Source organism: Hemitrygon akajei, chromosome 5 (genome assembly GCF_048418815.1).
Source record: "Hemitrygon akajei chromosome 5, sHemAka1.3, whole genome shotgun sequence".
Taxonomy (NCBI): Eukaryota; Metazoa; Chordata; class Chondrichthyes; order Myliobatiformes; family Dasyatidae; genus Hemitrygon; species Hemitrygon akajei.
In genome coordinates, this window is record NC_133128.1 from 170756073 (window position 1) to 170780369 (window position 24297).

The 24297-nt window shown below is 38.0% G+C and overlaps 1 protein-coding gene across 2 annotated transcripts in view; it reads left to right on the forward strand.

Moving 5' to 3' along the window:
• chn1 (chimerin 1) overlaps positions 1-14707 on the forward strand; it is a 113341-nt gene extending 98634 nt beyond the window's left edge. For both annotated transcript variants that reach the window (XM_073047182.1, XM_073047183.1), the window contains exons 10-14: positions 251-424; positions 3626-3703; positions 5706-5843; positions 8417-8522; positions 10577-14707. In XM_073047182.1, coding sequence (XP_072903283.1) covers positions 251-424; positions 3626-3703; positions 5706-5843; positions 8417-8522; positions 10577-10748 — 668 coding nt within the window. In that variant the 3' untranslated portion in view covers positions 10749-14707. The remainder of the gene's footprint in view (positions 1-250; positions 425-3625; positions 3704-5705; positions 5844-8416; positions 8523-10576) is intronic.
• The last annotated feature ends 9590 nt before the right edge of the window (positions 14708-24297 follow it).

Sequence of the window (24297 nt, forward strand, 5' to 3'; positions counted from 1 at the left end):
CTATCAGAAAGTGAAGTAAGTGAAAAATTGACGATGCGAGCAGCAGTCACAAATTTTCGGTATTTTATTGGGTGATTGCAGAAAAAGAAGGTAATGATTTTTGCTCTAGTCAAAAAGTATTGCAGATGAAAAAGCTACCTTTATACTGACTCTGAAGTTAAAATATCTCTAGATACAATATATTTGAGATAAATTATTTGCGTGGGAGTAATTGCAATTTTAAAATCTCTGTCTTATTCTGCATTCTTAGATTGTGGCTTGAATGTTCACAAACAGTGTTCCAAGATGGTTCCACATGATTGCAAGCCTGATCTGAAACATGTGAAAAAAGTCTATAGCTGTGACCTGACAACACTGGTTAAAGCACATAATTCAAAGAGGCCAATGGTGGTGGATATGTGCATCCGAGAAATTGAAAGCAGAGGTAGGAGCCACGATTCTTGGATGATTGACGATCACTGATAGTTATAATGTTAATGAAGGTGAAAGACTTGAAACTGCAGTAAAGGCACATAGATTATCCTGTACTCACTTCTGTCCACTTACATTGGTAACAAAGGTGTGCTTAAGTATTCAAAAATGAAATATTGTGGATACTAGGAATCTTAAATGAAACTAAAAATGCTGAAAATACTTAACAGGTCAGGTAGCTTCTATGGACAAAGAAATAGTTGAAACTTAAAACCAAGCATCATGGCCCTAAGAGGTTACTGCAGGATGTATCCAAGTTCCAATCATTTTCAGGTGCTTCATTAGTAATTTACCATCATGAATTCAATAAGAAGAATTTTCACTAATGATTGTCCAATGCCAATTTTTATTTACATCTTTTTACAAAGTAAACCAGCTAATACATACTAGCAACATTCATGCCATACAAATGCCAGTCAATAACCACCTCTAGCAAGCAACCATATCTGACATGCATCCCTTTGACATGCAGCTGCATTACTACAGCAGAGTTTCCATCAACCAGTTGTGTACGAGTCATCATGGACCTGGGACAAAACTAGAACAGGTATCTAAAAGCTGACCCCAAGGACCAGTCAGAAGTTCGGCATCCTCTGGCAATGGTTCACTTTTTCTTATTCTCTAATGGCCTCCCTCATCCACATTTGTAAGTCTGGAGCTTGATGGAATGCTCTCCACAGGTTTGGTTGCATGCAATTCCAACAATATTCAAGGAGCTCAACACCAGCCATGAAGAGACTGGCACCCAATCCACCACCATTAGCATTCACCCTACCGTCACTTATAGGCATACTTACACTATGTACCATGTACAAAATGCACTGCAATTACTAGCGTACGCTACTTCAATAGCTGTCATACTTGTCATTGTGAGTGTCAAAGGCTGAAAACTACGTTCAGGTTTGCCTTCAAATCACTTTCTAAACTTATCTGGAAGTATATTGCTGTTGCTTCAGAATCTTTAGGACTTAATCCTGGAATCCACTACAGAAGGAATACCTCATCAAAATATTTATGAAAGTGGCTCACTACTATCATTTCAAATACAATTAGGGAAAAACAAAAAATGCTGGATTTGATAGCATTGCTGCTATCGATAAAATCTTTTAAATTAAATTTGTCCTTGTTCTTACCTCAAACTGCGCTGTCTGGCCATAAAGCTGTATATTGTAGTGGAATGCAATCCACTGTTGCTGATGACGCATGGTGCCAGATCAGTGAGGTTAAAGTCACAACAATGGTTGAAAGAATCTCATTGTAACAGAGAAGTAAAATTTAGGATTCAGCCAAAGGTCTGATGTATAAAGGTCCCATAAGTTTATGAGGTTGCTGAAACCAGTAATGGCTTCAAGACTGGAACAATTTTTTTTAAAAATTCTGATTAATCAGTTCCTGACTTCCCTACTTTGTGGCTTCCCTACATTGGTGAGACTCGAGGTAGATTGGGAGACCACTTGGTCAAGCACCTTCGCTCCATCCACAAAAAAGCAGAATTTCCCAGTGGCCAAGCATTTTAATTCCAAACCCCTTTCCCATTCCAACATGTTGGTCCATGACCTCCTCTACTGCTACGATGAGGCCACTTTCAGGTTGGAGGAGCAATGTCTCATATTCCAACCAGGTAGCCTCCAACATAGATTTCTCCAACACAGTAATTTTTCCCCCTCCACCTTCCCTCTTCAATTCCCCACTCTGCCTCCCCCTTACCTGTACTGTTCTCCTCACCTGCCTATCATCTCCCCCAGTGCCCCTCCTCCTCCCATTTTTCCCATGGTCCGCTCTTCTCTCCTATTAGATTCCTCCTTCTCCATCCACTTGTGTTTTCCACCCATCACCTCCCATCTTCTTACTTCATCACCTTCTACCCTCTCCCCCACCCACCTAGCTTCACCTATTACATTCAGGCTTGTACTCCTTCCCCTCCTCTACCACTGCCCCACCACTATGTTATTCTGGCTTCTTCCCCCTTCCTTTCCAGTCCTGATGAAGAATCTCAGCCTGAAACATCGACTGATTATTAATTTCCATAGATGTTGCCTGACCTGTTGAGTCCCTCCAGCATTTTGTGTGATTTCCTGACCTCCTATTGCTGCTGAAGACCTTAAGAAGATGCTGCAATATTGAATCGATCAGAAAATCTTTAATACACCTCTGTCTACCTTTATACAAAGACTTCACTCAAGTTTCAAGTATCAGATTGAAAACCAAGGCATGGATCACAAACATCAGAGTTTATGTCTCTTGTCCTCTCCTTTTTGGACCATGGTAGGTTACATAGCTGTGGGGATAGGTAAAAGGATTCTTTGGATTTCCAGCAACTGAAGTTTGTGCAGTTTAAACTGAGGGTTTTGTCTCTGAAATAGATTTAAATACTTTGAACCTTCTATTCAGAAGTAAAATAACTATTAAATTTAATTTGGCAGCCTGTTGACAAAGAAGCAAATTGTTTAATGCTTGGAAAATGGTATAGAGATTGAAGGAATGTTGAAAGGCCTAGACAGAGTAGATGTGGAAAGGATGTTCCCCATGTTAGGGGAGTCTAGGACAAGAAGGCACAGCCTCAGGATAGAGGGATGTCCATTGAAAACAGAGATGTGGAGAAATTTGTTTAGCCAGAGGGTGATGAATTTTTTACCACAAGCAGCTGTGGAGGCCAAGTCTCCACAGAGTATATTTAAGGCAGAGATTGATAGGTTCTTGATTGGATATGTCATCAAAGGTTACCGGGAGAAGGCCAGGGATGGGGCTGAGGAAGGGGGAAAAAAGCTCAGCCGTGATTGAATGGCAGAGCAGACTCGATGGGCCAAATGGCCTAGTTCTGCTCTGAAGTCATATGTAATCATTTTGATGCATCTGTGCTCAAACTGTAGTTATTCTGTGAATTACAGCACAGAACGCCGGGTTTACATTACTGAACAGCACGGAATTTTACACAATCCAATTGCTTGAATAAGCAATAAATAAAGAAATTGGATTAATATAGTATTAATATAAATGCGTAGTTGAATTTTGCTGCAGATTTGATGAGCCAACAGGCCAATACCCATACTATACTGTATGCCTCTGTAACTCACTGGCTTCATTTTAGTTTACTAATACAAGCTTTAATTTTCCATGTACATATACATAACCTTAACTGTACTACATTTTTTAGGTTTAATGTCTGAAGGTTTATACAGAGTATCGGGATTTAGTGATCTAATTGAAGATGTCAAGCTGGCATTTGACAGAGGTATGTGCAGTTTAATTTTCCACATCAGACATAAGGGTAACATTCCTTGATATTTACAACAAGCAGATGGACACTATTATGTTTGCCTTTTTTTAGATTAGCACCTTTGAAGATTTCAGACTTTGACTGGGGTCAGTCTAGTCAATTGAAAATGAAAATGATGAGATTTTTTTGTGTCTATCAGCAGATAAAGGTTAAAATAAATCCTATATCAGTTCTGCAGCTTCCTAAATTAGTGGAAAAATATCCTATAAATATATCAGTTCTCCAGCTTCCTAAATTAGTGGAAGAACTGCAAAGCCTCGTCAGTTAGTAACAGTGTGAATTTAAGTACACAGTGATCAACAACAGCAGCTGGTTGAATAGAGTGGTAAGTCTATTTTTATACTTCATTGGAGACAAAATTTTATTCTTAGTACTTAAGATTTTCTGTTTGTATATCAGTAATATTGCATATATTCTAGAGTCTCTAAACTGAATTTTTTGGTAGATATTAAGTCAAGGACAAACTTAATACAATGTGTTAGATTTGCAGGGAAATACAGGATTTCTTTGCTAGACTACTGGCATATACCAACTCGTCACCCCTGTCCTGCAGTTTGTGACTTCTTTACATATATGGAAGTCCTTGCTGACGAACACCAGCTAGTGATTTCCTGGCTGTTCTCCAGCTTTGAATTCCACATAAACTGTAAAATTGGAGTATGGTCTTGCTGCAGTACCCTGGTAAATGCATTGGAGAACCTTACCACAAAACCTTTTCTACCTGGGCAAGTTAGGCCTGGCACAACAGCAAGCCCATTTATTTACTACTTCTCTCGCCACCATCCCACTGTACACTTCTACTCCTCCCTGTTTTGGTTCTGGTTCCATTTACTATTCACCTCTCCTGTTATGGTTCCTATCGTCACCTCCTTTGTTTATCAGATCCCAGCACTGGTAGCCTTTGTGTTCTTGCTTATCACTCCCCAACAGCCATCTCCATTTTCACCCATCCCTCTATCTCACTTCATCTGCCTCTCCTTTGTCAGCCTCCTCATTATCATCGACCTGTTTCTGTCTCCCAACTCAACCTTCCCCCTCCACTATCTGGTTTAACCTTCACCCCTTCTCAGTCCACCAATCACCTTGGATTAATGTCATACCCCTCCTTTTTGCTTAAACCTCAAGCATACTAATATTTTCAATCAAAACCATGCAACTTTAACTGCAAAATTCTGCAATTAAAATGGTAAATCTGTATAGCTTTACAAAAACATCTATCATAATTCTGTACATTTTTCCCAAGCCAGACAATACCTTTTCTGCTGTAAACCACTTTATGCTGTATTATAGAAGAAATTACAGTTTATAGTTGTTGCAGAATTTTGCCATTTTGAGTGGCTTGGTGGCCTTGTGTTGCTGCTCTGCAGTTCCACGGACCCATATTCATCCCGACCTTGTCTGCTGTATGTTACTCAGTGATTATGTGAGTTTCTACCAGGTGACTGGGTTTCTGCCAGCTGGTCTGTTTTCCTCCCACATCCGGAAGCTGTATCACTTGGTCACAGTAAATTATCCCTGAATGTGGATGAGTAACAGAATACTCAGAAAGGGAAGTAATGTGCAGTTAAAGAGAAGATAATGTAAAAATGTACAGTGTAATAAGGTGAGTGGGAATGAGACTGATGGGATCACTGTGTTGGGGGCTGCATGAACCTAATGAGCTAAGTAGCCCCTTTACTGTGTCGTAATAAGACTGTAATATTATTCTGCCTAAAATATCTGTAATATGATGCTATTCATGGTGAGATATGAAGCTTGTAGCTGAAGAAAATTCGATCTTTAAAAATATTGCTGTTTTGATTGTAACTTGAGCATTCTACTATGGTCTCTTTGCAGGAAGATACCGCATTGTGAATCAGAGAATATATTCGATCTGATCTGAATGTAATACAAAAATATAATAATTATATTGAATTGAATATTTGTTGAGGTTTTTGTTAACTGTTTTGTCTCTTAGATGGTGAGAAAGCAGACATTTCTGTGAATATTTATGAAGATATAAATATTATCACTGGTGCACTTAAACTTTACTTCAGAGATTTGCCTATTCCGCTTATCACATATGATGCATATCCAAAATTTATTGAAGCTGCTCGTGAGTAGTTATCTTATGCATATAAAAACATAATTGTGTGTTTTATTGATTTATTGTTTACCAAGTTAATATAAAAGGTTTTTAATGTTCAGTTATCTGTCAATCACAGGAAACACAGAGGGACAGCTAGTAGAACCACAACCTAACCTAACAGTGCTGGAGATCAGGACTGAATCCTGACCTTGGGTGCTATCTGTGTGGTGTTTGTACATTCTTCTTACAACACTTTAAGGTTCTTGCAAGTGTTGCAGTTTCTTTGCATATCCAAAAATATGCAGGTTTGTAGGTTAATTGGCCTCTAAATTGTCCCTTGTATATAGGCGAGTGATATAAGGTGAGTGGATCTGATGAGAATGTTAATGTGGAATTTCTATAAATTGGTAGTTGATGTTCAGAATAGACTGAACTAAAGGATTTGTTTCCATGCTGTATCTATCTATAATTATCATGATGAACTGTGGTTTGCAAATTAGTCTATTCAAACAAAAATGATTAATGTCCACTTAATTGATGTTTTAAAGTTCCTTTCTTAGTCATAAAATGTTTCTTTTTTTCATTAAAGATTTGGTCATAATTTAAATTCGTCTCCCCTGCAGTGGCTTGTTGAGTTTAGAACAGGCAAACTTTGGTGAAATGATCATGACGTAACTTTGTTCCAACATTCATTAATTTTAAACATCCTTATCAAACCTTACAATAATTCCATCAGTTGCTATATTGAAGAAGAGTCCTAATGTGATTTGGAAAGTTTTCCCTCTACTTAGCACTTTTACAGCTGGGCTGAGATGAGAGAATTCAGCTGAAACTGATTTCCAGTAAGTGTATTACTCTTGTTTCCCCTTTGTAAAGAGGTGAAAATTTGTCACCATGAAATTCCTTTTGCTTGAGATAAATAAGAAAAGAAACTGTTAAAGCAATATAGACATGAGGAAGTCTGCAGATGCTGGAAATCCAAAGCAACACACACAAAATGCTGGAGGAACTCAGCAGGTCAGGCAGCATCTGTGGAAGTGAATAAACTGTCAATGTTTTGGGCCAATACCCTTCATCAGGACTGAAAAGAAGGGGGAACATGCCAGAATAAAAATGTGGGGGGAGGGAATAATGCCAGCTAGAAGGTGATGGGTGAAACCAGTTGGGTGGAAAGGTCAAGGGTTGGAGAAGGAATCTGATAGAAGAGGAGAGTGAATCATTGGAGAAAGATCAGGAGGAGGGGACCCGGAGCAAGTAATAGGCAGGTGAGAAGAGGTAAAAGTCCAGAGTGGGAAATAGAAGAAGAGGAGCAGGGGAAGGAAAACAAATTTTTTAACAGAAGGAGAAATAGATATTCATGCCATCAGGTTGGAGAGTACCAAGATGGAATATAAGGTGCTGCCCCTCTATCCTGAGGATGGCCTCTTCTTGGCACAAGAGGAGGCCATGGAATGACATGTCAGAATGGGAATCAGAATTAAAATGTTTGGTCACCAAGAAGATCTGCTTTCTGCAGATAGAATGGATGAGCTCGACAAAGCAGTCCCCCAATTTACAACAGGTCTCACCAATGTAGAGGAGGCTGTATTGGGACACAGTAGATGATCCCACCATTTTTGCAGGTGAAGTGTTGCTTCACCTGGAAGGACTGTTTGGGCACCTGAATGGAGGTGAGGGAGGAGGTGAACGGGCAGGTGTAGTGCTAAGGCTGCTTGCAGGGTTAAGTGCCAGGAAAGAAATTAGTGGGAAGGGACAAGGAAATTGTGGAGGGAGTGATCCCTGTGGAAAGCGGAGGGGGGAGTTAAAGATATGTTTAGTGGTAGGATCCCTTTGGAGTTGGCAGAAGTTGCAGAAATTGATGTGTTAGATGCTTAGTCTCATGAGGTAGTAGGTAAGCAGCAGAGGAACTCTATCACTGTTAAGGCAGCGGGAAGATGGGGTGAATGAAGATGTTCAGGAAATGGAGGGGATGTGGGTGAGGGCAGCAATGGTGGAAGAAGGAAAATACTGTTCCTTGAGGAAGGAGGACATCTCTGATTTCCTGGAAAGGAAAGCCACTTCCTATGAACAGATGAGGGGAGGTAAAGGAATTGAGAAAAGTGAATAACATTTTTACAGGAGATAGTGTGGGAGGAGATGTGGTTAGCATAATTGTGGGGATCAGTAGGTTTATAAAAGATGTTGGTTGATAGTTTGTCTCCAGAGATGGAGACAGAAAGATCAAGAAAGGGGAGGGAGGTGTCAGGAATGGACCAAGCTGGATGCAAAGTTGATGAAATTGATGAGTTCAGCATGGGTGTTTGAAGCAGCATCAATGCAGTCGTCAATATAGCAGAAGAAGATTTGGAGAATATTACTAGCGAAGGCTTCAAACAGGGACTGTTCCACGGAGCCAACAACGAAGCAGGCAAAGCCTATAAAGCAACAGACAATATCGCCTATTTATGACTGAAGTATTTTATGTTTAAAATGCGCTTCTCCTCAAGTAACTTCTATCAAATTTCATGATTCCTACCAAGATTGAAGAAATTATTTGTGAAATTTTGAAAATATTTGTATCATTTAAAGTATGAGTGACTTATATTCTGTTTATTTTGCAGAGATTCCAGATCCTGATGCACGATTAGAGTCAATTCATGAAGCATTAAAAATGTTGCCACCTGCACACTGTGAAACTCTAAGATACCTTATGGCTCATTTAAAGAAGTAAGGCATAGCTATTGAAGTTTGTTTATATTGGTTATAAAGTTCAAAATACTGATTTGAGCTTGATAGATGTATTCCGTTTCTTATCTAAAAATGATAGAAAATGGTTGAAAACTAAATCTACACTTTCTAGTTCTATATACATGCCAATATGTCTGTTCTCTCCATGTTTCTGGCAGAATGCAAACTAAAAATACCTCCAATCAATCTGTTAGAGGAAGAAAAAAATGAAGGGACCAAATGTCACTCAACTGCATCCCATAATAGTTCAATCAGGAGCAGTGAATGTAATGCATCATGAAACCATATTACAAGTATCTATTGAATATAGAATTCATATGTTAATTCCTCATTTTCAAGTGCAAAGTATCAACATTGAATAAACAAAACCATTCTAATTCTGCAGTTTCCAAATATGGATTGGTTTCATTAAATCTGTTGAGTTTTGTTAAAACAGCATTATGGTTGTTTCTGAAAAGGCAAAACAGAGGCCCATATTTATAATCCTGAGACAACAGTTCAGATCTCACCATAGCAGAGAGAGAACATAAATTTGTTTGCTTCAATAAATCAAAATAAAAAACATGGAGTTTTACTCCCATTGAGGATGTCATATTGTCACAAAAACCCACCGGGCTCACCAGTGATTTTCACTAATAGAGATGTTTCCTGCTTCTCGATTCTGGCTTGTTTGTTCCTACTGAATCAAAGCAATATGGTTGACTTAATTACCCTTGAAAATGGTCCAGCAACCACATGATGAAACTGCTTCAAATTAAAAGATTAATAAAATCAGATTTACTGTATATATACATAAATGCCTCTGACAATGATGTTATAAATGGGTAGTAGAATCCCAAAAAATCCATCTGGAAATACAATACAATCTTATAGAACATAGAAAACCTACAGCATAATACAGGCACTTCAGCTCACAAAGCTGTGCCAAACATGTCCTTAACTTAGAAATTACCTAGGATTACCCATAGCCCTCTATTTTTCTAATCTTCACTTTAGTGGAGACCTCCACTGTGTTATTTGATATGCCAATAGCACTAAATGGAAAATAAACACATCTTATCACTCAAAATTAAGCACCGAGCATTTTATACCTTATCAACAACAGAAAGTTTCTAGTAAACCACAATATGTAACATCATCACTTGCCATAGGTCTCACACTATCATGATCAGCACCTGTTCAGTGAGGAGTGTAGAAGAACACCACAGGAGCAGTAGCAAGGGACCTAAAAATACAATGCAAATTTGATGAAGCTACAAATAGAGTCTTAAGCATGCTAAACAACAAGGACGTGCTGTAAACAAAATTAAGAAATTTCAATAAGTCACAAAAGAGCAAAGTTGGAATTGGTTTATTTTCAAATGTACTGAGATACAGTGAAAAGCTTGCTTGCATACTATTCATACAGATCAAATCATTATACAGTGCATTGAAAGTTTCCATTTCTGTTAATAAGCAACAGGAGAAGGAGAATCCATGAATATCACCATCCTAAATAATAATGGAGGCCAGGGCATACATGCAAAACGCCAGGCTACCTTGTTTCCAACGACATGCAACCAGAAATGCTGGATTGATTAAACCAGGGTTCCCAACCTTCTTTTATGCCATGGAACAATACCATTAAGCAAGGGGTCTGTGGACCCCAGACTGGGAACCCTTGGGTTCCTCCCAGATCCAAGTCCATTTAATGTTGGCTACAATAAGTGCCATCAATCACTCACTAGCAGCTTTCAAGCTGATACTTTAACTTGTTTAACTTGAAAATGTTTGTTGGATGGAGGAGACTGAATGGTCTTCTTTAAAGCTTTGTTCTTGTGCCTCAGGTGTTTATTCTGTTTTAAAGCTCACTGATCTTTGACTTGTCCTCAATGCTTGATTAGAAAGCCAATGAAAACAAATATATAGGATTTTGAGTCAAAGCTATAATATATTAATCTACAGTACTGCTTGATTTGAGTTGTAGCTTTGCTATCTTGCATTTGAGTGAATATTGCAAGCAGTATACTAAAATGGATAGTTGTATTTTGCAGGGTTACTCGACATGAGAAGGATAACCTGATGAATGCAGAGAATCTTGGGATTGTCTTTGGACCAACTCTAATGCGAGCCCCAGAACAGGATCCCATGGCAGCCTTAAATGACATACGTTATCAAAGACAATTAGTAGAGATGCTCATCCAAAATGAAGATGTTTTATTTTGAACTCGTAGAGAGGGCATTTTTAAACAATCACAGGAAAAATGCATTAGATTATTTTATTGTGGTAGTTGTTTCAGTGAGCAGGTCAAAATGACAGCAATCCTTTGTACTTTTTTTATAGTAGCTTGGGCATAATTTTGAATACTAAAACTGCTGGATTCTATAATGAGAGTTAAATTTATGACTTGCATGATTTGATCCTCATTTTTGTCATCATTTTCAGTGGAGCATCAGGAGTTAGTTTTTTTTTTAATAGTATTAAATGAGCTTGCATGTTTGTGAGTTGTGTTTGTGTATTTGTTAAATGATCCAACTACACTTGTAGTTGATAATTCTAGACTAGGAATGACTATAATCACAGGATTTCAGAATATTATATAAAAGCTATTGCAATCAGTGATACTTGCCACTGTATATTTCAGTCCTTTGAACCTTGGTATACTTTGTCATAATTGTGTAAATTTTACTTGTAGATTTCTTCTGAAGCAAATTGTTTTGTATAATATTTCTGTACAACTCATGTGATCAGTATGAAATATCATCAGGTGGTTGTTTCATTTGAAACAAAGATTTAACTTTTATTTTTTACATTAATTTATTAAAATTTACATCACTGTATTTTTATGAACAAGCATAATGGATAAATATTCAGTGATACTCTTAGCATTTAGTAATATTCCTAAATGGTTACTTAATTGTAATGAGTTCATAGTCAGTATAAAGTAATGGTCTAAAACCAATATTGTTGGCAGTTGGAAATTATTGAAGAACTTGTCCTTGAATATTCAAAATGCATTTATAACTTGCAGGTAAAATCAAGGGCGCACCAACTTCTGAGTACAGTGTTAGTCTGAGTGGATAAATAATGCTTATACATAATATTATTCATTGAATTACATTAAATGTTTAAAATCGGTTTGCAATTTCAGAAGTTTATGTCCTTTTTGAGAACTTATTTGACATAGTTCAAGATGGTATAAGTTCTTTTAATTAAATACTTCCTTTTAGAGTAGGATTTAATCCTTTAGTTATTTTTACTCCACATTCCCTTATGCATTCAGTTTGAATAAGAAATAATATGAATCAAATACTTAAGAAAAAGATTTCTTTGAGTTCAGACATGTGACAGAATTGGTAAACATTCAATAAAATGAAGGGGAGACTATTTGGTAGTATTACAGCTATCATTTGTCAATATCAATATCACAGAAACCCCTCATGTAGTCTTTACAGTTTGGCTTGTATTTTAGAATGAAGCAATGCGAAATTACAAATAGGCATTATTGTTTTGAAAGTGGAAAATAGTTATATATATTGGCTGAAGGAATCTTGTAAAATGGTCTGAATTTTCCTGAGATGCCATAAGGAAGTTCTAAACTTCCTATGATATTTGGTGGTTTCCTGACTGCGCTTCAGCATTAGATTCTTCAAGTCAGAGCATTAATTTACTTTAGTTTCCCAGAAGTTATAATATAAATAAGTGAGCTGAATTTGCACCAGGTTGGACCAGGCATGTATCTTGCAACTCCATTCATTGCAACAGTCATGGATGGCCTCTCAAGAGAGATGTAAGTTTCAGTTAATTACCTTTTTTAATCAACTGGGTTTGTTTAAATATATTTAATAATTTTCTGATATTATTAACCTTAATTTTATTTTTGATGAAATGTTAAAATTTTTATTTTATTATTAATTGTAACAGGTTTTTTAGTGGTTTGTGTATGTCAGAGACATTCTAATAGACTTGAGCATAAGGTGATTTAAAATCTAAATTGTCAGAAGTTTTTTTTGGTGGATAAGGCATGCTTATGCTTTATTATTTGCAGTCAGGAGATCCTGCATTGTCATGAGCAAAGTTGCTGCTTAAAGGCCCACATAAGGTGAGTTGGGACCTAGCATACAAGGATAGGTGAATGCGCACTCCTTGCTGCTCCCAGGAAATTCTAGACTGATTTATATTTCACAAGGTGCTCAGTTTCAGGCTTAACTGTTTGGTTCAAAGATTTGTTTATCGTTTCTGAAGTATATGCCCAATTGGCAGTTGGATTGTAAAAGCAAACACTGTTTCTATCCCATTAATGGTTAGGATTCATACTTAACATTTTTACATCTGTATCTTCAAAGGACTTTAATACCTCCCAGGCAATATCTATATAAGCACTCAGAGTTAGGGACATATTAAACTCTGTATGAAATATCTTGCAAGACAAATCAAAGATTAGTTTCAAGTATCTGTTATTGAAGATCAGGGTAGGAAAAATATCTTTATCATTTTTGATTGGCCACAAGAGCAGAATATTGAGCAGGTTGCAAAATTATATTGAGGGAAACTACTAGGAGAGTAACAACAGTAGTATAACTCCAAAAATGGTTCCAGCAAGATAGTTATACAAGTTATAACTCTAGAGAGCTATTAGATTTTACTTTTAGTAAATATTTTAGTTATTTTGTTAAAGTTAAGTTAATTTTCATCAACTAATGATGGAATATACACAGGACTTATTGAGCCAGTGTTATAACTAGAATTGTTTGTGGTCCATGGTTTGCAGTTGCTGATCTTGTGCAATTATTTATAATGGTAAATGATTCTGAACTGTAATAAATAAAAGCAGATGAAGTGTTAATACATAGTATGTTAACTAATGTTCCTCATGGGACTATTTGAAAACATGCCCCATTGTAACTTAGAAGTATTTTTTTAAAAACTGATATCTGAGTGCAAATACCTTTGAATGGTGTATCTTCTGATGTGCTGTTCAAAGGAAGACTAAAATGGCCTTGAGTTATGTGTTAATGGACAGTGTATACTGGCTAACAGCAAAGATTTGTTTGTGTTTTGATTACTCTTTCTTAATAGGTATGATTGGACCAGATGTGAAATGTTGCCATTGCCAGCTTCAAGCTGAATTTAACCCATAATGTCTCCGTAATCACAACTAGTATTCCCATGGCAAAATATTAAGAGTTTATCAATTAAATCATGATTCTTTTAAAGGGAGTTTGCCTATAGTTTAGCGATACTTGTATGCCTCAGCTGCTTTTGTTCCATTGGGATGAAGGTGAGCAAGAGTCACCTGGAAATAAACAATTCTGTCTCTCACACATTTTATGGATCTCGTCACAACTTATTTATTTTTATGAATTATATTTAATCAAAATAGATCCACGTGTGACACTTGTGCCAGAACATAGATGCAAACTATAGATTTTCAAAGGAATTCCTGATGGTAAATAATATCCTGTCTGTAAGGATGGGAATGTTTTGCACTCCAGTGTGCATTGCTGCTGCTCAGTTGAAGCAGTGCATCATTATGATTAGGAGATCGAATTTACTTCAAATAGGGAAAGCAGGTGGTGGGTATCAGGATAATTGCCCCTGGTAAGGTCCAAAAACCCACCAAGAGTGAGGTAATTTATTTGGTTTAGAAAGAAGTTACATATATGTACTATAGCTACAGTAAGTGCTCCTGAAATGTGTAAACAACGAAAACAGTTTAAACTACTTTTGGTTACACAATTGTTGGTGTTGAAGTGAACAGAATTACATAGTTTTATAATAAAGGTATTATAGAGTATAATGCCCAAAATATTATTTGCTGCTAAGCTAAAGCTTCATTTAAGTAGCCTGGTTCCATTGAAACAATTAAACTTTTGAGCTTTGTGTAAATATTATTTGGTGGTGGATCAGAAAATTTTGCAGATCTGAAAATACCCATCAATTTTGATTGCAGCTGAAAACCAACCAGCATTTGAAAATATTTTTGTCACTGTAAAATAGTGCAATCTGAAGTGTGAAATCTGCATGTGTTGAAGTGCCATCTTTAATATATCAATGGATAAAAATATATATAACAATGACAGTTGTTTGCAATTATATCTGTGAGTTTGTGTTTTCTTTAAGAAGTGAAGTATCATTGTGAACTGCTTGACTGCCAAAATAAATTTGGACTATCACTGAGAAAGGGTGTCCTTGGCTTTAATTGATCTAGTTAGATGCTATTTTTAAATTATGTTGTCACTTTCAAACTTCAGAGACATCAGCAATAGATGACTGCTACTGATTGAGAGTTTCTAATGTTACCGTTAACCATTTATTGTCAATTTAAACAGTCTGCTTCTTGCTCTCAGCCCTTCATCGGATATTTAAGTACAGAAATCGTTGAAGTGAAGTTGAAGAGAGCCTTTGCCGCTTTATTATCTGGTCTAAATTGCAGATGGGCATTAAATCTATCCATAGCTATTTTAAAGAGATAAGTTGAGAAGTGTTTTATATTTGAAGCAACAATTTTCATCTCCTTGATGCTGAGCATGTTGGTATGTGATTAATCAGCAAGATTACCAGTCGTTTTTACTTTCATATGACTTTGAAGTTGACTCGCATCCACTTCTGTGAGTTTTGAGGCAACTCATGGGGCTAATCAGGAAACAACAGACATGCCCAAAGAACCAAGTGGGTGTGTAGTTTATGATGGGCTTCTGTGTGTTCCTAACATTTGAGCTCAAGGTTCTTGGTGCTATTCTGAATGCTCCTTCTCCATCCGAAGTAGTGAAAAGTGAGAGATTCCCAGAAATAAGTCAGGATGTTGCATTTATTTCAAGGTGGTCTTGAGTGCATCCTCGATTTTTTTTGTCACTGTACATTTCTTCAAATCCTCCCATGACAATTACATACAACTACAATGCTGGAAAGTTTAATTCAAATCATACGTCAAAGATTTAAAACTACTGATATTTTACAAGCTTTCTTCCCAGTATTAATTTATTTTGTATATAAATAGATAGCAGACTATGAAAGCGTATTTTCCCAAACCCTCAAACTTTATATATATTAAGTAGGTAGTGTACAGTTAGTCCCCAGGTTATGACAGGATTCTGCTCCTGAGAAGTGTTTGGAATTAATTGGTTCATAATGAACAGAAAAAAGTGTGTGAGAGAGAAAGAGAAAAAACAGGTGTGGGAAGCAAGACCACTGATCGAGTGCTCAGCACTCACAGCTCTGCTTGACTTGACCCAGCCCCCACTTTGTTGCACCTTGGGGATGGGAGTAGGAGGTAATCAGAAATATTGGCATGCAGAAATATTTAGAAGCATCTGTGGTGGGGGGAAGTAAATATTGCAAGTTGATGACTTCGTGAGAGCTAGTCAGTATTAAGATGAGATTCTGTTTCTTCAACTTACTTTGGTCTGTATTGGAGCAATTCAAGCAGTCTTAATCAATGAAAAGATTGTTTTATTAGTTTTTTATCATATTTGGAAATAGGTTGACAAAAGAGTTAAGGCTGATTTATACTTGTGCGTACGGGCTACGCCGTAACCCTGATTTTCACTTCTGCATCACTCTATGCTGTAGCGAGCAATGTGTTGGTGTGCTCCAAAATGTTAGTTGGCGGTGGGGTTTCTGTGCCACTGTGTTGAGTTTCTTCGTGAGAGACATGGACGAGGAAATGCATTTCAAACATTTTCACATGTCAGCAGGTAGATTTGACAATTTGGTTCATCTATTTTGCATCGGTGTACACACAGCCTACAGACATGGCAGAGAAAAAGCAACTGGAAATGCATAGGAGGAAATGTGATGCTACCAAGCAGACCAATCACAGTTGTTGTGGTCTGCATCGCCGTGACATGTGAGTAACCTTTCTGGAGAGGTGCACATCACCCTACAGCATAAGGTATGGCGCAGGGTACGCGTTACCTACGGCATCAATGCGACGCACAAGTATAAATCAGCCTTAGAGACCATCAACTATGAACAGAGTGGACTTGTGTTCAGCCAATCACATTGTCAGACCATGAATGATTGTCCAGGTCTAGAGAGAAGGATAAGACATTAACTTTGGGGACAAACAGAAATTACTCAGGAATGCTATCTAGATACACCACAAACCAATCACAAAAACTTTCCTGGGATTTAAGCGTAAGTTGGCAGAGAGGACTGATGTATATAGCACATCAGGAAATCAAATTCTGAAAGTTATAATGTTTCAGTCATGTTTGGTTTTCTGGTCAGAATTGGCATCCATGTTACAGGGCTAAATGGAAGAAATTCTCTCCCCTTTGCAACTCCCTCTCCAAATCCTGTTGAAAACCCCAACAACAGCATCAGCACCTATCAAACCAGCCTATAGCTTGGTGTAATCTTCCATGTTTGGGAATGTAGGAAAAGAGAATAAAGATATATATATTCAATTTATCTTTGACTATTCTGACACTTCCAAATTTCAAGTAATCTACACATATGCTGAAGGTCCAACCAATAGCATTGATCCATGAACACTCTTGTGTATCAACAAACTGGCTACAGATCTTCTTCTAACTGGCCTGACAAGATGTGTTGCCCATGCTTTCATGACTTAAGTCTGCTGAGATAATATGCTGAGCCACAACTGCAAATTGAATTTTGCACTATTAACCTATTTCTGCTGATTCTGGGTAATTGGATTTAAGACATCAACAAACATTAGGAAGTTACTGAATCAATGAAAGATGTGAGGCTGAATCGCCTACACAGATCAAAATGCATCTATTTTGGATCCACTCAAACCTAAGCATTCTGCTTTTGCAAACTTTTGGTTGTCAGGGTAATTGCAAGATATTCTGTGTATTAAAAGTATATTTGTCAATATTTTTAAAGTAGTATATTAGAAGCTTGTTGCATTAAAGGTCTGATATTTCATAGGAAGCCAAGAGAACCAGTAGAACCTCGTGCCTACCCAGTACATGCTGTGAAATTGTAAGTTTCAGACAGCTGAGAAAGAAAGATCTGAGGGCCAAGCATGGGATGTAGTTGGGGACTATATATTGCACAGCGAGAAAGTAGCATCTAAAATCTTAATTATTTTAATAGCGCCTTATCAAAAATATTAAAACATACCTTTTTCATATATCATCAGATCTAGTAAATCATCTAAATAAAATGTAAAATCAATGGTTTTCACCTATTCAATACTGACAAGATCACATAATATACTTCTTCAAGTTGCAGAAGAATCTTGCCATGACTCCTAATATAACAAACCTATAAGGCCATAGACATAAGAGCAGAATTAGACCATTTGATCCACCCAGTCTGCTCCGCCATTCCCTCATGGCTGATTTATTACCCTCTGAACCCTATTCTTCTGCCTTCACCCTGTAACCTTTGACATCCCAACTAATTGAGAACCTCTCAACCTCTCTTTAAGTATACTCAATAACTTGGCCTCTACAGCAGCCTGTGCCAATGAATTCCACAGATTCACCACCTTCTGGCTAAAGAAATTCATCATCATCTCTGCTATAAATGGACAACCTTCATTTTCTGAGGCTGTGCCACCTGGTCCTAGACTCTGCCACTATAGGAAACATCCTCTACATTATCCACTTCTTAAATATTCTCTGTATACACATGACTGTGTGGCTAGACATAGCTCAAATAAAATCTACAAATTTGCTGACGATACAACCATTGTTGGAAGAATCTCAGGTGGTGACAAGAGGGCGTACAAGAGTGAGGTATGCAAACTAGTGGAGTGGTGCTGCGGCAACAACCTGGCGCTCAACGTCAGTAAGACGAAACAGTTGATTGTGGACTTCAGGAAGGGTAAGATGAAGGAGCACATAGCAATCCTCATAGAGGGATCAGAAGTGGAGAGAGTAAGCAGCTTCAAATTCCTTGGTGTCAAGATCTCTGAGGATCTAACCTGGTTCTAACATATCAATGTAGTCGTAAAGAAGGCAAGACAGCAGCTTTACTTTATTAGGAGTTTGAAGAGATTTGGCATGTCAACAAATACAGTCAAAAACTTCTATAGTTGTACCATGGAGAACATTCTGGCAGGCTGCATCACTGGTATGGAGGGGCTCCTGCACAGAACTGAAAGAAGCTACAGAAGGTTGTAAATCTAGTCAGCTCCATCTTGGGCACTAGCCTACAAAGTACCCAAGACATCTTTAGGGACTGATGTTTTAGAAAGGCAGCGTCCATTATCAAGGACCTCCAGCACGCAGGGCATGTCCTTTTCTCATGATTACCATCAGGTAGGAGACACAGATGCCTGAAGTCACACGCTCAGCCATTCAGGAACAGCTTCTTCCCCTCTGCCATCTGATTCCTAAATGGATATTGAAGCTTTGGACACTACCTCACTTTTTTTAATAAACAGTATTTCTGTTTTTGCATATTTTAAAAAATCTATTCAATATACATAATTGATTTACTTCTATTATTATGTTTTATTTTTTCTCTCTATCTGCTAGATTATGTATTTCATTGAACTGCTGCTAAGGTAACAAATTTCATGTCACGTGCTAGTGATAATAATTCTGATTCTGATAGGTTTCAATTAGATCCATCATCATTCTTCTAATCTCCAGCAAGTTCAGGCACAGACCCATCAAACGCCCCTCACTGTTTCATTTCTGGAACCATTCTCATGAACCTCCTCTGGACCCTCTCCAATGTCAGCACATTGTTTCTTAGATTAGGAGCACAAAACTGCTCACAATACTCCAAGTGCAATCTGACCAATGCCTTATGAAGCCTCAACATTACATTTTTGCTTTTATATTCTGATGATCTCAAAAGAATGCCAACATTGCATTGCTTTTCTTACCACCAATTTGACATGCAAATTAATCTTTAGGGAATCTTGAACAAGGACTCCCAAGTCCCTTTGCACCTCTGATTTTTGAATTTATTCCAAAGTGCATGACTGTCACTTATTTTCCCATTCTCAACTCCCTGCTTCCCTGACACTGCCTGCCCCTCCACCTATCTTTGTATCATCCACTTGGCCACAAAACCATCAATTCCATCATTAACAGATAACATGAAAAGAAGCGATCCCAACACCAACCACTGCAGAACATCACTAGTCACTAGCAGCCAACCAAAGAAAGTCCTCCTTTATTCCCACCTTTTACCTCCTGCCAGTCAGCCAGTCTTCTATCCAAGCTAGTATCTTTCGGGAAATACTGTGGGATATTATCTCATTAAGCTGCCACATTTATTTAATGAGGCTGCAACCCACCAGTTGAACCCTAAGCTAATCATGGGACAATTCGCAAAGACCAATTAACCTACAAACTGGTATGTCTTCAGACTGTGGGAGGAAACCACGCATTCCACGAGGAGGATGTGTGAACTTCTTATAGAGGATGCAGGGATTGAACTGCAAGTTCCAATGCCAGAACGGCAATAGTGTCTCAGTAGCTGTACACTTCCATGGTGCTCATGTGCAGCACCTTGTCAAAGGCCCTCTGAAAATCCAAAGAAGCAACATCCACTGACTCTCCATTGTCTTTCCTGCCTGTTATTTCCTCAAAGAATTCCAGCAGGTTTGTCAGGCCTCTTTAAGGAAACCATGCTAACTTTGGCCTATTTTACCATGTGCCTCCAAATACCCAGAAACCACACCCTTAACAATCGACTCCAATGTCCTTCCAGTCACTGAAGTCAGGCTGAATGGCCTATCATTTCCTTTCTTCTGTCCTCCCTTCTTAAAGAGTGGAGTGACATTTGCAATTTGCCAGTCCTCTGGAACTATTCCAGAATCTAGTGATTCGTGAAAGATCATTACTAACCCCTGCACAATCTTTTCATCTACCTCTTTCTGAGGTGTTATCCATCTGGTTCAGGTTACCTATCTACCTTAAGACTTTTCAGCTTCCCAAGCACCTTCTGCTTAGTAATAGCAACTACACTCACTTCTGACCTTTGAATTTCTGGAATACTGCTGGCATCTCCCACAGTGAAGACTGATGCAAAATATTTATTGTTTGTCCGCCATTTCCTTGTCCCCCATTACTACCTTTCCAGTGTAATTTTCCAGCAATCCAATAACCATTCTTGACTCTTTTTCACTCTTTGCATATCTGAAAAAATCTATTGGTATCCTCTCTCATATTATTGGCTACCTTACATATTTTCTCTCCTTATGGGTTTTTTTTAGTTGCCTTTGGTTGGTTTTTAAAACCTTCCCAATCCTCTAGCTTCCCACTAATTTTTGCTATATTATATGCCCTCTCTTTTCATTTTATGCAGTCTTTGACTTCCTTTGTCAGCCGCAGTTGCCCCATCACCCCTTTAGAATACTTCATCTTTGGGATGTACCTATCCTGCACCTTCCAAATTACCTCCAAATACGCCAGCCATTGCTGATCTGTCATCATCCCTGTTAGTGACGTCTTCCAATCAATTTTGGCCAGCTCCTCTCTCAGGCCTCTATAGTTCCCTTTACACCACTGTATACATCTAACTTTAGCTTCTCCATCTCAAACTGCAGGGTGAAATCTATCATAATCACTGCCTCCTAAGGGTTTCTTTATCATAAGCTCCCTAATCAAATCATGTTCATTACACAACTCTCTGTCCAGAATTGCCCTTCCCCTAGTGGGCTCAACCACAAGCTGCTCTAAAAAGCCGTCTTGTAGGCATTCTACAAATTCTCTCTTGGGATCCAGCACCAACCTGATTTTATCAACCTACTTGCATATTGAAATCCCCCATCAATTTCAAAATATTGCCCTTTTTACATGCCTTTTCTATCTCCCATTTTAATTTATATCTCACATCTGTTCCAAGGCCTGTATATAATTCTCATCATGGTCTTTTGCAGTTTCTTAACTCTACCCACAAGGATTCTAATCTTCCAATCTATGCTACCTCTTTCTCAGGATTTGATATAATTTTTTTACCAACAGAGCCACTCTGTATACCTGTCTGGCCTTTTGATACAAGGTGTGTATCCTTGGATGTTAAGCTCCCAACTATAATCTTCTTTCAGCCACAACTCTGTGATGCCCACAATGTTACACCTGCCAACCTCTAACTGTGCTACAAGATCATCTACCTTATTCCCTATAATGTATGTTTTCAAATACAACACCGTCTGTCCTGTATTCATCACCCTTTTCAATTTTGCCCTTCCCGTTACACTTCAACTCATCCCGCTGACTCCAATTTTGCCCTATCATCTACCTGTCCTTCCTCACAGTCTCACCACACACTTCATCTGCTTGTATACCAACTGCCACTTTCTCAGCTCCATCACTCCGATTCCCATCCCCCTGCCAAATTAGTTTAAACCCTCGCTAAGAACTCTAGCAAACCTGCCCACAAGTATATTGGTCCTCCTTGGATTCAGGTGTAATCCATCCTTTTTGTACAGGTCATATGTACCTTCCCCTGAAGAGATTCCAATGATCTAGACATCTGAAACCCTGCGCCCTGTACCAGGTCCTCAGCTACTCATCATCTGTACTATTTTCCTCAGGACCTCTTCCCCCTTTCTACCTATATCATTGGTGCCAATGTCCACCACGACTCCTGGCTGCTCACCCTCCCACTTGAGGATATTCTCCAGCTACTCTGAGACATCCTTGACCCTAGCACCTGGAAGGCAACTCACCATCCAGGCACCTTTTTTGCGGCCACAGTATTTCCTGTCCATTCCCCTAACGATTGAGTCTCCTATCGTTATCACTCATCTGACTTTACCCTTCCCTGCTGAGACGCAAAACTGGCTTCACTGCCACTGGCCTGGTTGTTGCTGTTATACCCTGAAAGGTCATCCCTTCCAGCAATATCCAAAGGGGTATACTGGTTGCTGAGGGGAATGACCACAGGGGAACCTTGCACTAACTATTTACCCCCCCAACTTCTTTTGGTGATCACCCATCTATTATCTGAAGCCTACACTCTGGGTGTGACCACCTTAGTTAAGGACTCATCTATGAGATTTTCAGTCTCCTGGATTGTCTGAGTACAGCCAGTTCTTTGACCTTGTTAGTCAGGAGTTGAAGTTGGTGTACTTCCTGCTGTTAGGTACCCTGCAATCCGACATCTTACAGGAGGAGCATTCCACTGCCTTAACAACCATCCTGTCGACACTTGTTATACTCTTGGCTCTTGAGCTTAAGTTCTGCAATCCAACTAAATAAAGCAGACAGGCCACGATTGACACGTAAAGTCCATAAAGAGCTGTCTCCAAGTCAATCCATGATTTCCCACTCCACAGACAAGTCCCAACAGGCCCGTTTAAAATACATGAAAATCAAATTGCAGAAGCTGGAAATCCAAAATAAAAGCAGAAAATTTTGGAGACATGCTACAGATCAGGCAGCATTTGTGAACAAAATATTTAACATTTAAGGTGAATGACCTTGTCATTTCAGTTTTTTCTGTTTTCATTTCAGTGAGATAATCCTTTTTAAAAGAATTTATTTGGTTTCACTGTTTAAATGCATTTCTGCCTTTCAGCCCCTTTTCACTGTCCTTCCAATGTGTCCATTTTTCATCTGAGTATCTGGACAAAGTGTTGGCATCTGCAACATTGACCTGCTGAAGGGTCTCCGACTTGAAATTTTGCCTCTGACCCTCTTCCCATAGATACTGCTTGAACTGTTGAATGTTTCAAGCATCTTCTATCTTTTATTTCATTTTGACAGGGATGAACATTATCACTAAGGTTATTAAGCAACACCTGTATTTTTTGTCTGGAATACTAACCACAAATGGGAGCTCTCATTATTTTTTGTCACACTGTTTTAAAAGTGATTATGGAACAGTGAATGCCCAGGATACCCGAGTATATTGTAGTGATTAAACTTGGGATTGATTTTTAGGGGTCCTGTTTGCTCCATCTTGTCCAGTTATTCTATAAATTTAATCAATCTTTAAAAACATATCCCTTCAGTAATAACGTGTCCAAACTCTGCCCTTCCACCACCACCACATACGATGAGCACATCACTTTTAATTTTGAAGTTTGTTTTTTCAGAAATTTTTCCCAAATGTTTTTGACAAAATAATGCTCATGTCTAATCCCAATGAATAATATGGTTTTGCAACAGTTGGTTTATTTGTCCATTTTGAAAGATAAAACTGAAGCTAAACCCTAGAAGATCTACATTCACTTAAAGTTTGGAAGATTTTATAAATTGTAACAAGGATTAATAATGACTTATCTATTACAGACTTATATAAAATAGATTAAATTAAAATCTTACCACAGATGGTGCCTAATAATTGGTTCATTTGTAGAAATGAAAAGTAAAATTGATTTCATTATGGCTCAATCACTAGTAATTGGTCTTCTTGTATTTTCTGACTGCTCTGCAATCAATGGAGTTTAAATGAAACTAGCTGTATCCCTGGCATTGTTCACCTTGTTATGTTCGCAATCATGATGTTTCCATTTATTTCCATGCAGTTGGGTTTTTTTTACATTTCTTGTAAATTAAATAAAATCTAACTTACAAATATAGTTATTCTGTAAATAAATATAATTTGGAAGATAAAATTATGTAGTTTTAACTAAAGTTAGTTACCAATTAAAAACATGCTGAAAATCAATATGTATACAAGAGTTACAGTACTATGCAAAAGTCTTGGGCACCCTAGCTCTATAGCTATATTTAGATAGGGTGCCTAAGACTTTTGCACAGAACTGTAGTAATTTTAAGAATTGCACTGTACTGCTGCCACTAAAGAAAACCAAATTTCATGGCATACAGAATATCAGCAAAGATGAGTGGGAAGCCAGAGGATTGGGAAACTTTTAAAGAGCAA